Source organism: Prionailurus viverrinus, chromosome E1, assembly GCF_022837055.1.
Source record: "Prionailurus viverrinus isolate Anna chromosome E1, UM_Priviv_1.0, whole genome shotgun sequence".
Taxonomy (NCBI): Eukaryota; Metazoa; Chordata; class Mammalia; order Carnivora; family Felidae; genus Prionailurus; species Prionailurus viverrinus.
In genome coordinates, this window is record NC_062574.1 from 39,295,774 (window position 1) to 39,309,758 (window position 13,985).

The 13,985-nt window shown below is 45.0% G+C and overlaps 1 protein-coding gene across 4 annotated transcripts in view; it reads right to left on the bottom strand.

The window, feature by feature from the left end:
* PITPNC1 (phosphatidylinositol transfer protein cytoplasmic 1) overlaps positions 1–13,985 on the bottom strand; it is a 275,454-nt gene that overhangs the window by 190,241 nt on the left and 71,228 nt on the right. For 2 of the 4 annotated variants that reach the window (XM_047831720.1, XM_047831723.1), the window contains exon 1: positions 1,806–1,975. The exons of the other annotated variants lie outside the window; for them this stretch is intronic. In XM_047831720.1, coding sequence (XP_047687676.1) covers positions 1,806–1,868 — 63 coding nt within the window. In that variant the 5' untranslated portion in view covers positions 1,869–1,975. Of the gene's footprint in view, positions 1–1,805; positions 1,976–13,985 lie in introns of those variants that run through there. 4 annotated transcript variants of the gene reach the window in all.

Below are 13,985 nucleotides of genomic sequence, written 5' to 3' on the forward strand. Positions count from 1 at the left end.
CCACCCAAACCGTGAATGGTAAAGATGAAATGCAAACAGGTGTCCTCAGTGGGGATACCAACGGGCAGCTCAGTACACCCCCCTCTTCAGAGGCAACACGGTGTGCTTCCAAACTCCACCGTGCGCAGGGATCACCCGGGAACCTTGTTCCCATGCAGACCGATTCAGAAGGTCTGGGAGGGGGGCCTGAGAATCTGCATTTCTAACAAGGTTCCAAATGCAGACCACACTTTGAGGAAGAGTGGCGTGCCTGAATCGCTGTGGTTCCAAAAGCAGAACCCATGACCCAGGGCTTCTCCAGGGGAATTAAATCAGTACCGACGGCAGGGAGGCCAACCTCAGGGATGTTTTACGTTTTCCAGGTGATTCTTACGTATGGTCAGGGCTGGGTATCCACTGGTTGGACTCATTCTGGCTTTCATTTTTAACGGCATCTGTGGACCCAGGAAACCCAGTGTCTGGGAATCACGGTTTTGTATCCAAGAAGGGTTGCTGGCCGAAATGGATTGGTATAGACACAAACATACAGTATTTGAAAACACAACGAAGAGAGATATAATACGATACTTATTTTTTACATGATAGTGTGTCAGTTTCTTTGATTAAAGTGAGGAGTTCATAGTGTCCCTGACCAATCAAATTCCACAAGCGTGGGCCACATGCTAAGGCTCTGGAGGAGACTGTTGTAGTTAAGGGTCCTCCCTGCTGTTCTGTTAACCCCCCCAAGGCCAATGCCTTGGGACCGTAACTTTCTTAGATGACAACTGACTCATAAATGGATTCTAGGTCCCAGTGGCATCCCAGCTAGTACCTTTAAGTACTGAGCATGGGTGGTTCAGTCTGTTAAGCCTCCACTCTTGATCTCAGTTCGTGAGATCGAATCCCAAATCAGGCTCTGCACTGATAGCGTGGAGCCTACTTGGGATTGTCTCTCTCTCTCTCTCTCTCTCTCTCTCTCTCTCTCTCTCTCCCCCAAAATAAATAAGTAAACTTAAAAAAAAAAAAAAGTCCTGAAATTTTTTCAAATATGGATTCCTGCCAACAACTAATGGCCCATGCAGGACCTATAAAGCAAACTCACGGTCCCTTCCTTTCCACCCCTGTCCTATCCTTCTGATCCACAGCTCCAGGCTGCAAGGAAGGTACCCTGCAGCCAACTTTCCACTTTCTGTGCAATAAACAGAACTCCGAAGGGCATCAGTTCTGCCAGCTGCCAACAGATGGCATCAGCGGTCGCACAAGGTCGTTTGAGCCTTAGCCTTGGCTTGCTTCCTTAATCTCTGTCATCTTTGCTGTTGGAAATGCTGTTAAAAACTTACTGGAGGTGAAAAAAAATTAGGCCAAAATGCAAGCCATCTTTGGATAATAAAATGAGAGCCACGGGGCGCCTGGGTGGCTCCGTCGGTTAAGCGTCCAACTTCGACTCAGGTCATGATCTTGTGGTTTGTGGGTTTGAGCCCCACATCAGGTGCTGTGCTGACAGCTCAAAGCCTGGAGCCTGCTTTGGATTCTGTGTCTCCCTCTCTCTCTCTCTCTCTTTTGGATTCTGCGTCTCCTTCTCTCTCTCCCTCTCTCTCTGCCCCTCCCTCGCTCGTGCGCTCTCTCAAAAATAAATAACAACATTAAAAAATAATAGTAATAAAAAATAATAATAATAATAAAAATAAAATGAGAGCCTTAAAGGAATTCAGAGGCCCTGACATCCCCAGCTCTCTTAAGAAACAACTGTACCAGCAACCAATGCGCACCCAGCTAGGTTAAGTGTCATGTCGGTTTTTAGAACAAACTGGCTTTTGGAAACTCACCTGTGAAACAGCTTCTATGTCCCCATGTGACATAACAACGAAGTTGCTTCTCTCGGCCCACATAGAAACCACAGAGAAAGCAAAACAACCCTCCACCGTGAAGCAAAACTCTAACCGCAACAACGCTTTTCAGAAGCAAAGACGCTCTGAGAAACAGAACTGTGTTTCCTCTTGATTCATCTGGCTTGTGTGCTCAGAACACCCACTATCCCCAAGGAAACAGGGCCCCGCTTCACCAATGGCAACAAAGCCGAGCGTTCCAGCTGGGACAGCTCAGTTTTTTCTGCGGGAACTTAGAGGTGAATGCCTCGTCTTAGTCTTTCGAAGGTTAAGATCAGGAATCCTGTGGGTTGCCAGACTTCTGTGTAAGTTATTTTACATCAGAGGTTCTTAGCCAGGGGTGATTTTGCTGTCCAGGGGACCGCTGGTGGCACTGAAGACATTTTGGTGGTCACACTGGGGGAGGAAGCAAGGATGCTGCCGGCATCTTGTGGGCACAGGACAACCCCCACAACAAAGAATGATCCAGTCCGACTGTCAAGAGTGGAGCGGTTGAGAAACCCTTCTCTGGAGGCCAAGAATTGGGGCCAAGAAAATTTAAATTCCAGAAGTCAGTTTCCCAATTGACTGAGAAGACAAAAGCTAATTAATGGGAACTCCCTCCTGACGTCAAAATTGGCCGTCCAGTCTTTCCTGGTCCCTGTTTTTGAGAACAGAGTGTCCCTCATTTTCACCAAGGCCTCCCCTCTGAATGTCATCATTGCTGACCTTCTCAGGAACTTCGCTCCATCCCCCATGTGCTCTTGATCCGCACTGACACTCTTACCACCTCCCTCCACCTGATTCAAAGAGGCTGTTTTCCTATTTCAAAAACATCTCTCGGGGCGCCTGGGTGGCGCAGTCGGTTAAGCGTCCGACTTCAGCCAGGTCACGATCTCGCGGTCCGTGAGTTCGAGCCCCGCGTCAGGCTCTGGGCTGATGGCTCAGAGCCTGGAGCCTGTTTCCGATTCTGTGTCTCCCTCTCTCTCTGCCCCTCCCCCATTCATGCTCTGTCTCTCTCTGTCCCCCAAAAAATAAATAAATGTTGAAAAAAAAAAATCTCTCAGGGGGCACCTGGGTGGCTCAGTCTGGTTGAGCGTCCGACTCTTGATCTTGGGGCCATTGAGTTCGAAACCCACACTGAGTGTAGACATACCTTAAAAATAAAATATTTAAAATAAAAAAAAGCTCTTGGGGAACGCTCTTGCACTGTCGCTGGGAATGCAAACTGGTGCAGCCACTGTGGAAAACAGTGCGGAGGTTCCTCAGAAAATTAAAAATAGAGCTGCCCTATGACCCAGCAATTGCACTACTAGGTTTTTATCCAAAGGACGCAAAAATGCTGATTCGAAAGGGCACATGCACCCCACTGTTTACAGCAGCGTTATCGATAATAGCCAAATTATGGAAAGAGCCCAAATGTCCATCAACTGATGAGTGGATTAAGAAAAAGTGGGATGTATCCACAATGCAATACTATGTGGCAATGAAAAAGAATGAAATTTTGCCCCTTGCAACAAGGTGGATAGAACTGGAGGTTATTATGCTAAGCAAAATAAGTCAGAGAAAGATACTGTGATCTCACTCATACGTGGAATCTGAAAAACTTAACATGTTCATAGGGGAAGGGAAGGAAATATAAGATAAAAACAGAGAGGGAGGCAAACCATAAGAGACTCGTAAATACAGAGAACAAACCGAGGGTTGATGGGGGTGGGGAACTGAGGGGTAGGGAAAATGGGTGATGGGCATTAGGGAGGGCACCTGTCGGGATGAGCCCTGCATGTTATATGTAAGTGATGAATCACTGGTTTCAACTCCTGAAGCCAAGACTACACTGTATACTAACTAACTTGAGAATAATTAAAAAAAAAAAAAAAAAACACAAAAACACAAAAACTCTCACCCAAAGAATGAAATAAATATCCGTGAGTCCTTACTGATACAAACAAATGAATTGATAAACTAATAAATAAACAAACAAACAAACAAACGGAAGAGAAGGGACACGTCTTCCTTACAGAGGAAGTCCAAATAATAAATACAGAAAGAAGGAGAGAAAATAGAAAATCTCTAGAATGCCAGCCACAGTAATCATAGATAGCTGCAGGATCTCCTGGTGAATGTTCAAGGTTTTTAAAGGGGAACTAGGATACTTGCAGAGCCTGAATCTTTCTGAAAGTATTTATTAATTACTGTGGTGGTTTCAGCATATCTGAACCTTTCTTTGATAGCCTCCCCTTAGGAGGTAGAGCTTACTGCCCCACCCCCTTGTGTGCTGGGTTTAATGGCTCGCTCCTAATGCATAGAGGTGTCCTAAGGACACCTTTCTAGAAGGTCAGGCTGACCTCTTTAGGGGTTTTATTCTAAGGTCACGGAGACCTTAGGTCAAGGTTATGGACACAAAACCCAAATGCAACATGCACCCGGGTGTGGCTGGTAGGCACCTTTGTTGTTTTTTTATGATTTTGAATTTTCCATCAAGATACAGATGGGGCGGAGGGGGCGGGGCGCCTGGCTGGCTCAGTCGGTACAATCATCAGATTCTTGATCCTAGGGTCATGAGTTCAAGCCCCACGCGGTGGGTGGAGCCTACTTAAAAAAAAAAAAAAAGATACAGAGCTTGGTGTTTACCCCTTAGTGACAATAACCTGCGGAGCAAATATATTTGGGGTGCAGGCAAAGCAAATCTATCAGACCCCTAAAGGGATTTGAGGGTTTAGCAAAAGAACAATACTGGCTTCCAGAATTCAGAATTTTGCAACAGCCTTTCAATCCTGGAGAAATCACAGAGCAAGGACACTTCAAAAGCATGGCTGACTGCACCCATTTAGTTAACACCCCATTCACAACTGACCCCTCTCTCACCATTCCACACCCTCCTCATCCCGGCTTGTGTCAGGGCAAGAAATTTGAGTTGGTGGGGGGGGGGGGGGGGGAAGGAGGGGAATTTCTTGGATGCCTCAGAGCCCTTTTAGCCTGTTCACGGGAGAAAAAAAGTTACCTTCTACTAAAAATAGGTTGGTTGTGAACCGCCTGGGTGGCTCAGTCGGTTAAGCATCTGACTCTTGATTTCGGCTCAGGTCATGATCTCACGGTTTGTGGGTTCGAGCCCCACATCAGGCTCTACACTCACAGTGTGGAGCCTGCTTGGGATTCACTCTCTTTCCCTTTCTCTACCCCTCCCCTGCTCATGCTCTCTAACTCTCTCAAAATAGATAAACTTAAAAAATAAAAATAAAAATAAATAAAAGTAGATTGGTTGCTGGGTTGTTTGAGGCAGAAAATTAACACTCCCTTCTGAGGCCTATTTAGTTGACTCTGGTACAACATGGTTGAAAGACAGATCACGAGTAAAGCATCCGTCTTCTCCCACCCAGCGCCAGGGCCCCCCACTCCTCCCCAAGCCAGAGAACCCCCAGTGGGATTCAGCTCAAGCCACAGGTGCAGAAGACACAGGCTTCTGACTTTTCTTCCCACTCTGTCCATGAGTGGAGTTTTTCCAGGGAGGAGGGGAGGACACTGAATTTGGAGGGCGGGGCGTGGGGGGGGACTCTGAACAGGGACACTTGGAGGACAGGTAAATTATGTTAAAGGGGACGAGCTAGAAGAAGGCCAAAGCCTGGCCCTGGTCTCTTTGCTGGGGAACGCCAGAGGGCCCTGCCTGGACCCCTTCAGCAGGGATGGCTGTTATGAGTGTCACTGCTAAGGGGTCCCATCTGCCTCCTAGTCCATGAAATTGCCTTTTGCCTCTGGAAGCCACTCCTCCTGGGAAGTTATACTTACGCTGAAGGAGGCCCACAACCTATCAATGGTTGACACGGGCGAGGGGCACAAAAGGTCGACCCTCGGGCGTTGGGGGAGACCAGCTCGGTAGCACAAGTCACGCTCCCAAATTCCCCAAGAACCTGGCTGAAGCTCGGCTTTCCCCCACCTGCCCTGCCACTCTCCCTACCTCACCCTCACACTATCCCTCAGCTCCCTGCACACAGCCTGACTTCTAAGGAACTCCTGATGCAAGACTCTGGGAGTTGAGCTTCTATGAAGTTTTGGGAGCATCTGGCAGATCCTGGATGGGAACTTCCAGCCCAAGGATTCCAGCACTCCCCCGAGAAGAACCGAGCAGAAGGGACTTAAGACCAAAGCCCAGTTGATGCCCTAACCACCAGAACCTCCTGGTTCTTCCTTATTCAGGTTGGAGAGAAAACATTAGAAGGAGGGGCTCTGCCACACCTGGGTGACAGACCTGTGTCCTAACAAGATTCTACAACAAAAGGCTGATTTTGCTAGTTCCTGGGCACCCTGTACCCAAGTTGGGAAAAACTCAACATTGGCAAGGCCAATCTCACTGATCACTTACAAAAAAATTTTTTTTTTCATGTTCATTTATTTTTGAGAGACAGACAGAGTGGAAGCAGGGGAGGGGCAAGGAGAGAGGGAGACCACAGAATCCGAAGCAGGCTCCGGGCTCCGAGCTGTCAGCACAGAGCCCGATGCGGGGCTCGAACTCACAAGCTGTGAGATCACGACCTGAGCCAAAGTCTGACGCTTAACTGACTGAGCCACCCAAGCGCCCCTCACTGATCTCTTATAAGGCAAAGAGTTATGCCATTCATCAAGTCTTTTTCAACAAGGTACGTATGGGGATTTTGTAATGGTGTTACCATCATGGCAGACTCTGTCCTTAGTGCCTTTGAAGGCTATTTCCTAAATACTGGATCGGTTGGAAATCCTATCCTTTACACACACACTATTACCTTCCCTTCCTCCCTTTTCTTATTTCTCCTGGGACTTTTCAGGATCACCTCCCCAAGTCTTCATCTTTGGGTCAGGCTCTGGAGACCACTCTAAGACAGATGTATAGATCCAATAACATAAAATCTTAAAATCATAAAATTTTTTTCCAAAGGGCATAGTCCCAGTGAACAGCCCAAGAATGCAAAGCATGCCTCTGTGATCTAACTAGGAGTAATGCTAAGTTAAAGTACTTGATTCTTGGGCAAAGTAGCTTAAGACCCAGGTTAACTGTAAAAAGACTAAAACTTGTAAAAGCCTAAACACTCCACACAACTCATAAGACTGTGCTTCTTGGGTACAAGTTTAAATTAGCTTTTTAAATTAGCTTTCATAAATCTTCGCCTAGTCCGTTATATTTCAGATGTTGAATTTAGAACAGCACTCAAAAATTTTTATGGGGCAAGTTTCACGGTTCCAATTCCAATTTACGATTCTTCCTTTACGGACTTCCTTTTGGAGTTCACCGGTATATGAGTCCTTGAGGACTAAAACACCAATGAATTAATCAAAGGAAAAATGTTCTGTTTCCCTCCCCCGTTTAGAAATTCGTTGAAATATAGATGAAGTTCCATCCTGAAGAGCAGAACGTTCTGAGAAAGCCATCAGCCTAAATGCCTTTATGAATAACTATGATGTTAGAAGCTCAAAGATTTTACATCTCGGCCACACGAATAATCAGACCACTAAGGAAAACAGAGAAGAAAATGCACATAATGCAGGTCTATATATTTTTTTCTCTGCTTATATGAACGCCTAAGTTATCCTGTCATTTTTACCACCACATACACATTCAGGTACCTTCTCCTGATATCTGTGGTGCTTCCTGACCCTAAGGGAGGGACTTCTGTAAGCTGATTTTCCTTCCTCAGACCTCCAACTAATCTCAGCATGAAGGCAACATCCTGCTTAACCTGTAAGCACTGGCAGTTTGGGCTCAGGGAAAGCTGAATCAATGTTGCCACAAATGCATACGATGGCAAAATATGCCACAAATTCAATTAAAAAGTGATTGTTCAGTAAGGCAGATAAGTATTTAAACAAGAAAACTTGGGGCACCTGACTGGCTCAGTCGGTAGAGCATGTATGTGACTTTTGATCTTGGGGTTGTAGGTTCGAGCCTCACGTTGGATGCAGAGATTACTTAAAAATAAAATCTTTAAAAAAGAAAAAAAGAGGGGCGCTCGGGTGGCTCAGTCTGTTAAACGTCCGACTTAGGCTCAGATTATGATCTCGCGGTTCATGGGTTCTAGCCCCGTGTCAGGCTCTGTGCTGTCAGCTGGAGCCTGAAGGCTGCTTCAGATTCTGTGCCTCCCTCTCTCTCTCTCTCTCTGCCCCTCCCCTGCTCACGCTGTCTCTCTCCTTCTCAAAAATAAACAAATATTTAAAATTTTTTTTAAAAAAAGAAAGAAAGAAAAAAGAAAACTAACACAAATCACACTTTCAACTCCCCCTAGCTGTCTATCAGAGGTACAAACAGAGAACTGTCCAGCAATACTCATCCCCCTTAAGCTATTATAAACTGTTACTTGCTATGTAATAGTATTTAAAGTACAAATTACTACAGGATGCTTATCATTTTTAAAATAAAAAATGCTGGGGCACCTGAGTGGCTCAGTCAGTTAAGCATCTGACTTTTGGTTTCAGCTCAGGTCATGATCTCACATGCATTCAAGCCCTACTTTGGTCTCTGCACTGATGGTGCAAAACCCGCTTGGGATTCTCTCTCTCCCTCTCTCTCTCTGCCTCTCCCCCGCTCACTCTCTTTCTCTCTCTCTCTCCCTCAAATAAATAAACTTTTAAAAAAACTTTAATTAAAAATGCCAAATACCGGGGCGCCTGGGTGGCGCAGTCGGTTAAGCGTCCGACTTCAGCCAGGTCACGATCTCGCGGTCCGGGAGTTCGAGCCCCGCGTCAGGCTCTGGGCTGATGGCTTGGAGCCTGGAGCCTGTTTCCCATTCTGTGTCTCCCTCTCTCTGTGCCCCTCCCCCGTTCATGCTCTGTCTCTCTCTGTCCCAAAAATAAATAAAAAACGTTGAAAAGATTTAAAAAAAAAAAAAATGCCAAATACCATTAGTATATTACTGCATATACATGTGTGTATATATAAACACAATCTATGTATTTGTCTATATAGTTATTAACCCTTGAACAACACACGTTTGAACTATGTAGATTCACTCATATGCAGATTTTTTCAATAAAATACGGTACAGAACTGTAAATGTATTTGCTCTTCCTTATGATTTTCTTAAGAACATTTTCTTTTCTCCATCCAAGTACTAACCAGGCCCGACCCTGCTTAGCTTCCGAGATCAGATGAGATCGGGCGCGTTCAGGGTGGTATGGCCGTAGACAACATTTTCCTTTCTCTAACTTACTTTATTGTAGGAACACGGTATATAGGTACATATAACATACAAAAGATGTGTTCGTCGGCTCTACGTTACAGTAAGGTTTCTGGTCAACAGTGGGCCGCTGGTAGTTAAGTTTTGGGGTAGTCAAAAGTTATATGTAGATTTCTACCTGTGTAGGATGTGGGGGGAGGAGGTCAATACCTCCTGACTCCTGCAATTGTCCAAGGGTCAACTGTAACTATTTAGTGATCAAACTAGTCTTCACCCCCCACACCAAATTTGCCAGTTAGGAAATGTCATTACATGATATAAATCAATTCCCTGGCTCCACCCCATTGGCATAAAAGCAGCCTTTTTTCCAGCACAATATGTATTTGGAAAGTGCCCACTATGGACCAGTAGGCCACTATACCTTACTATACTAGATTACTATACCTTAAGCACAAGACAGAAAAAAGAAAAGAAAAATCAGAGTTAAGCTCACTCTTTCCAACCCATAATACACAGAACTCTCTTTCTGATCAAAGAACCAAGCAAATGAACTTCAAAGATGAGAGCTACGAACAGCACAGGTTTTAAATTCACGAAGTGTGTCTGTCGTGCAGGCAAACCGAGCTCCGCCCAAAGTTCCCAGAGAAGCAGAGGAGAAGCCCTCCCAGGAAGGGTAACGGGTGACAGGCAGGTCGTCATCCTGGCCGCGCAACCGACTCGTTCTATGACAATGAACAAGCTATCGGATACTTGGCAGGGTTCAGATTCCTAGTCTACATAAAGTTAGAACAGTGAACGAAAAGATCTGAGGTCCATGCGAGTCGAAAGTTTTTAAGATTTTAAAAACAACTGCTTCAATATCTGGGCATTGCTGAAGATGGAGGACACTGAGCCTGACTCCCAAGGCTGAACTGTGGTTGCTGAGAAGATTTCTGCTTTGTCACTCTCCAACACAGTGGGACGGGTTTGGAGAAAAACAGGAAACCCATGTCCTGCGTGATATGCATGTGGTCCCCTCAAGTGAAAAGAGACTCCCATTTCATTAGTTCCCACCCAATGTGCCATATCATCAACTAATACAGACCAGCCCTACTCAGGCACTGCTCCTACAGCTGTCTGTTATCCTGTGCTATTCTACTGAGCCTATTATTTCTTTGACTCAAACAGGAAGATTCTAGAAGCCTTTTCAAAATGGGAGTATAGAATACGTTTTACTTCTAGTTTGAGTCATCCCAAGGGACCGGTGGAATTTATCCTTCTCATACAGTTGAAGGCAAAAGTCCTGAGCCCTCCAACACAAAGAAAGGCTAACCCAACCCCTGCGGCAGAGTGCCCAGACTGGGAGAAAACCCCGCCACCTTAAACTGTTTACTCACCTCTAATGAACAATGGCAAGCCAGAGGCAGACAGAGAAAGTATGCAAAATCAATGAGGCACTAACTTTGACAGACAATTTTGGGTGCAGTATACCTGTCACAGGTAATAAATCACTTCATTTAAGTTTATCTTTTTAGCAGTGCACAGAGGATTGTACCCATATATCACTTCAACCTCTTTTTTCTGTCCTGTTGACAAAGGACAAATTGAGAAGGATGGTGGGAAAGCTGGGAGAAAGTAGGGAGGAAAACAGAGAGCTCTATTACTAGGCCCGTGCAGTAAAAGAAATAATGACAAGGGGCGCCTGGGTGGCTCAGTCGGTTGAGCGTCCGACTTCGGCTCAGGTCATGATCTCGCAGTTTGTGGGTTCGAGCCCCGCATCAGGCTCTGTGCTGACCGCTTGCTCAGAGCCTGGAGCCTGCTTCAGATTCTGTGTCTCCTACTCTCTGCCCCTCACCCGTTCATGCTTTGTCTCACTCTGTTTCTCAAAAATAATTGTAAAAATTTAAAAAAAAAAATTAAAAAAAAAAAAGAAATAATGACAAAACAATGTCATCATTTTTTAAAATGTTTTTAAAGTTTATTTATTTATTTTGAGAGAGGGCAAACAGAGGTGGGGCAGAGAGAGAGAGGGAAAGAGAGAACCCCAAGCAGGCTCCACCACATCAGCACAGAGGCCAATGCGGGGTTCGATCTCATGAATGGTGAGATCATGACCTGAGTCAAAATCAAGAGTCAGACACTTGACCAACTTAGCCACCCAAGCACCCCCATTATCATTTTAATTTTTTTAGTGTTTATTTATTTTTGAGAGAGAGAGGAAGAGACAGAGCACAAGTGGGGGAGGGGCAGAGAGAGAGAGAGAGAGAGAGAGAGAGAGAGAGAGTAGGACACAGAATCCAAACAGGCTGTAGGCTCTGAGCTGTCAAGCACAGATCCCAACGTGGAGCTCGAACCGTGGAGCTCGAACCTGGGAATGGCAAGATTATGACCCAGGCCAAAGTCAGATGCTCAACCAACTGAGCCACCCAGGCACCCCCTCCCTCCCCATCCTCACTTTCTAAGTGTCAGTTCTATAGTTCTATTTGTAAAATCTTAAAGGGCTTCGTGATTTACCAATGAAGTTACCACAAATTGGAAGATAAAGGTAATCTTTCCAAACCCTTCAAGATATACTATAGATCTACAGTCTCAACACAATCAAAGGCCCAGGTTTTCTAATCATGAGTGAGTTTATGGGTTTCACTAATGACACTGCTTAGAAACTGGTGCCCAGAGAAGGCTTGATGCATAGAACTGAATGTGGCGGGGGGCGGGAGGCGGGGGGGGGGTCAGTCTGGGTGGCTCAGTTGATTAAGCGTGAGACTTCAGCTCAGGTCATGATCTCACGGTCCGTGAGTTTGAGCCCCGAGTCCACCTCTGTGCTGATAGCTCAGAGCCTAGAGCCTGCTTCAGCTTCTCTGTCTCCCTCTCTGCCCCTCCCCACTCACGCTCTGTCTCTGTCTCCGAAAAATGAATAAACCTTAAAAAGTTAGAGGGAAAAAAAAAAAAGAACTGAATGTGGTAAATAGGGCTTCTGATTCAACAATATGGTGATAGGCTAAGATATTTGAAAAAACAAAAAACAACTTCTCGCTACAAACACATAGGAATGCTGGGTAAAATATGACCTGAAAAGGGGAAAAAGTGAGTGAAAGCAAGTGAGCTAATCCTAAGGCTGCTTTGGTAACTTACAGACTTGGATTTTAAAACCCAAGTGGACAAAGGAGATAAAACCTGGAGCTGCCATAAGCAGAGCTAGAACTAACACCCTTCAGGAGAGGCAGAATCCTCCAAGGATTGCTTCCTCAGTGAAGATTAAGGGGGAAAACTCTTCCCCTGGGAAAAGGGTCCAAGACGACAATTTCATAGGTCCCTGGGCTCTAAAGGGAAAATAAAAACCAAACAAAACTCTCCCCTAAAAAATGGATATCCCAGATCCAAACCATGAGCATAATGATTGGAAAAATTCCAAACTAAGAAATTAGCAGAAACGTTGGTCCCCAGCCAGGGATACTCATGGGATCTCTAGAACAATAATGCAAATTGTTCTGGAGAAGTCCCACTATCAGGCCACATGAGATCCCCACAGAAAAAAAATAATCCCCACTAAAAATCAGCTTATAAGAAAATCTAAAATTATAAAATACCATGAGCAGAAAACAGCAAACACAACAAACAAGTCCAGGAACTTGGGATAATAAAATTAGAATTTGAAACAGAGAATACTAAGTAAGTATGTTTAAAACTATTAAAGACATGGGGCACCTGGATGGCTCAGTCAGTTGAACGTCCAACTCTTGATTTCTACTCAGATCATGATTCCAGGGTCGTGGGATTGAGCCCTATATCAGACTCCACACTGAGTGTGGAGACTGCTTAAGATTCTCTCTCTCTCCCTCTGCCCCCTCCCCAACTTGTGCTCTCTCTGAAAGAAAGAAAGAAAGAAAGAAAGAAAGAAAGAAAGAAAGAAAGAAAAGAAAAACTATTAAAGACATAAAGGAGAAAATAAAACCCTGAGGAAAAAAATATGAAAAAGGTAATAGTCAGATTTGAAAATACGCCAAATAGAACTTCAACAAATGACTATTATAAACACTGATATTAAAAAGTCAACAGAAAGGTTAAACAGCAGACTAGACACAAAAGAAGAGAGAATTAAGTAAAATGGAAGACAGATTTGAGGACATTACCAAAGGGATCAGAGAGATGAAAGGGACATGAAAGAATGACCATAGAATAGGGACAATGAGTACATGAAAAATGAGAAGGTCCGTATGAATTTAAATGCAAGATCCAGATGACCAAAATAGAAATTATATTAGTTTGGATCCTCCAAGATGCAGATGCCAAGGAAGGATGTTAGAGAAAAACAGGAGTAGCTAAGGAGGACGTGCAGACCATGATGTAGGTATAACTTCTAAAGGAGGAAGAGGAAAAAGGCATGTTGGAAAGGATGAGACTGAGAATGAAGCACAACTCTGAGAAAGTTTTTGGCCACATTGCTGAGAACCCTTGAGCCAAAGTCACTCGTTGGAGGAGTCCAACATCTTACAGGAATAGGCCAGCACTAGAACCCCATCACACTCAGTCCAAAACAGGGAGCATCCCAGGGGAAGATAGCTTTTGAGTAAATCCTTAGATGTGGCATCTGGGGGTCAATCAACTATGCTTCCCACACCAGATGTGGAGGCACATTTTATGGTTGCTAAAATGAAAGGGAAGCAATATTTTTTAAAAATTTTTAATGTTTACTTTTTTTTAATTTTTTTTTTGAACGTTTATTTATTTTTGGGACAGAGAGAGACAGAGCATGAACGGGGGAGGGGCAGAGAGAGAGGGAGACACAGAATCAGAAACAGGCTCCAGGCTCCGAGCCATCAGCCCAGAGCCCAACGCGGGGCTCGAACTCACGGACCGCGAGATCGTGACCTGGCTGAAGTCGGACGCTTAACCGACTGCGCCACCCAGGCGCCCCAATGTTTACTTATTTTTGAGAGAGAGACAGAGCATGAGCGGGAGAGGAGCAGAGAGAGAGAGGAAGACACAGAATCCGAGGCAGGCTCCAGGCTCTGAGCTGCCA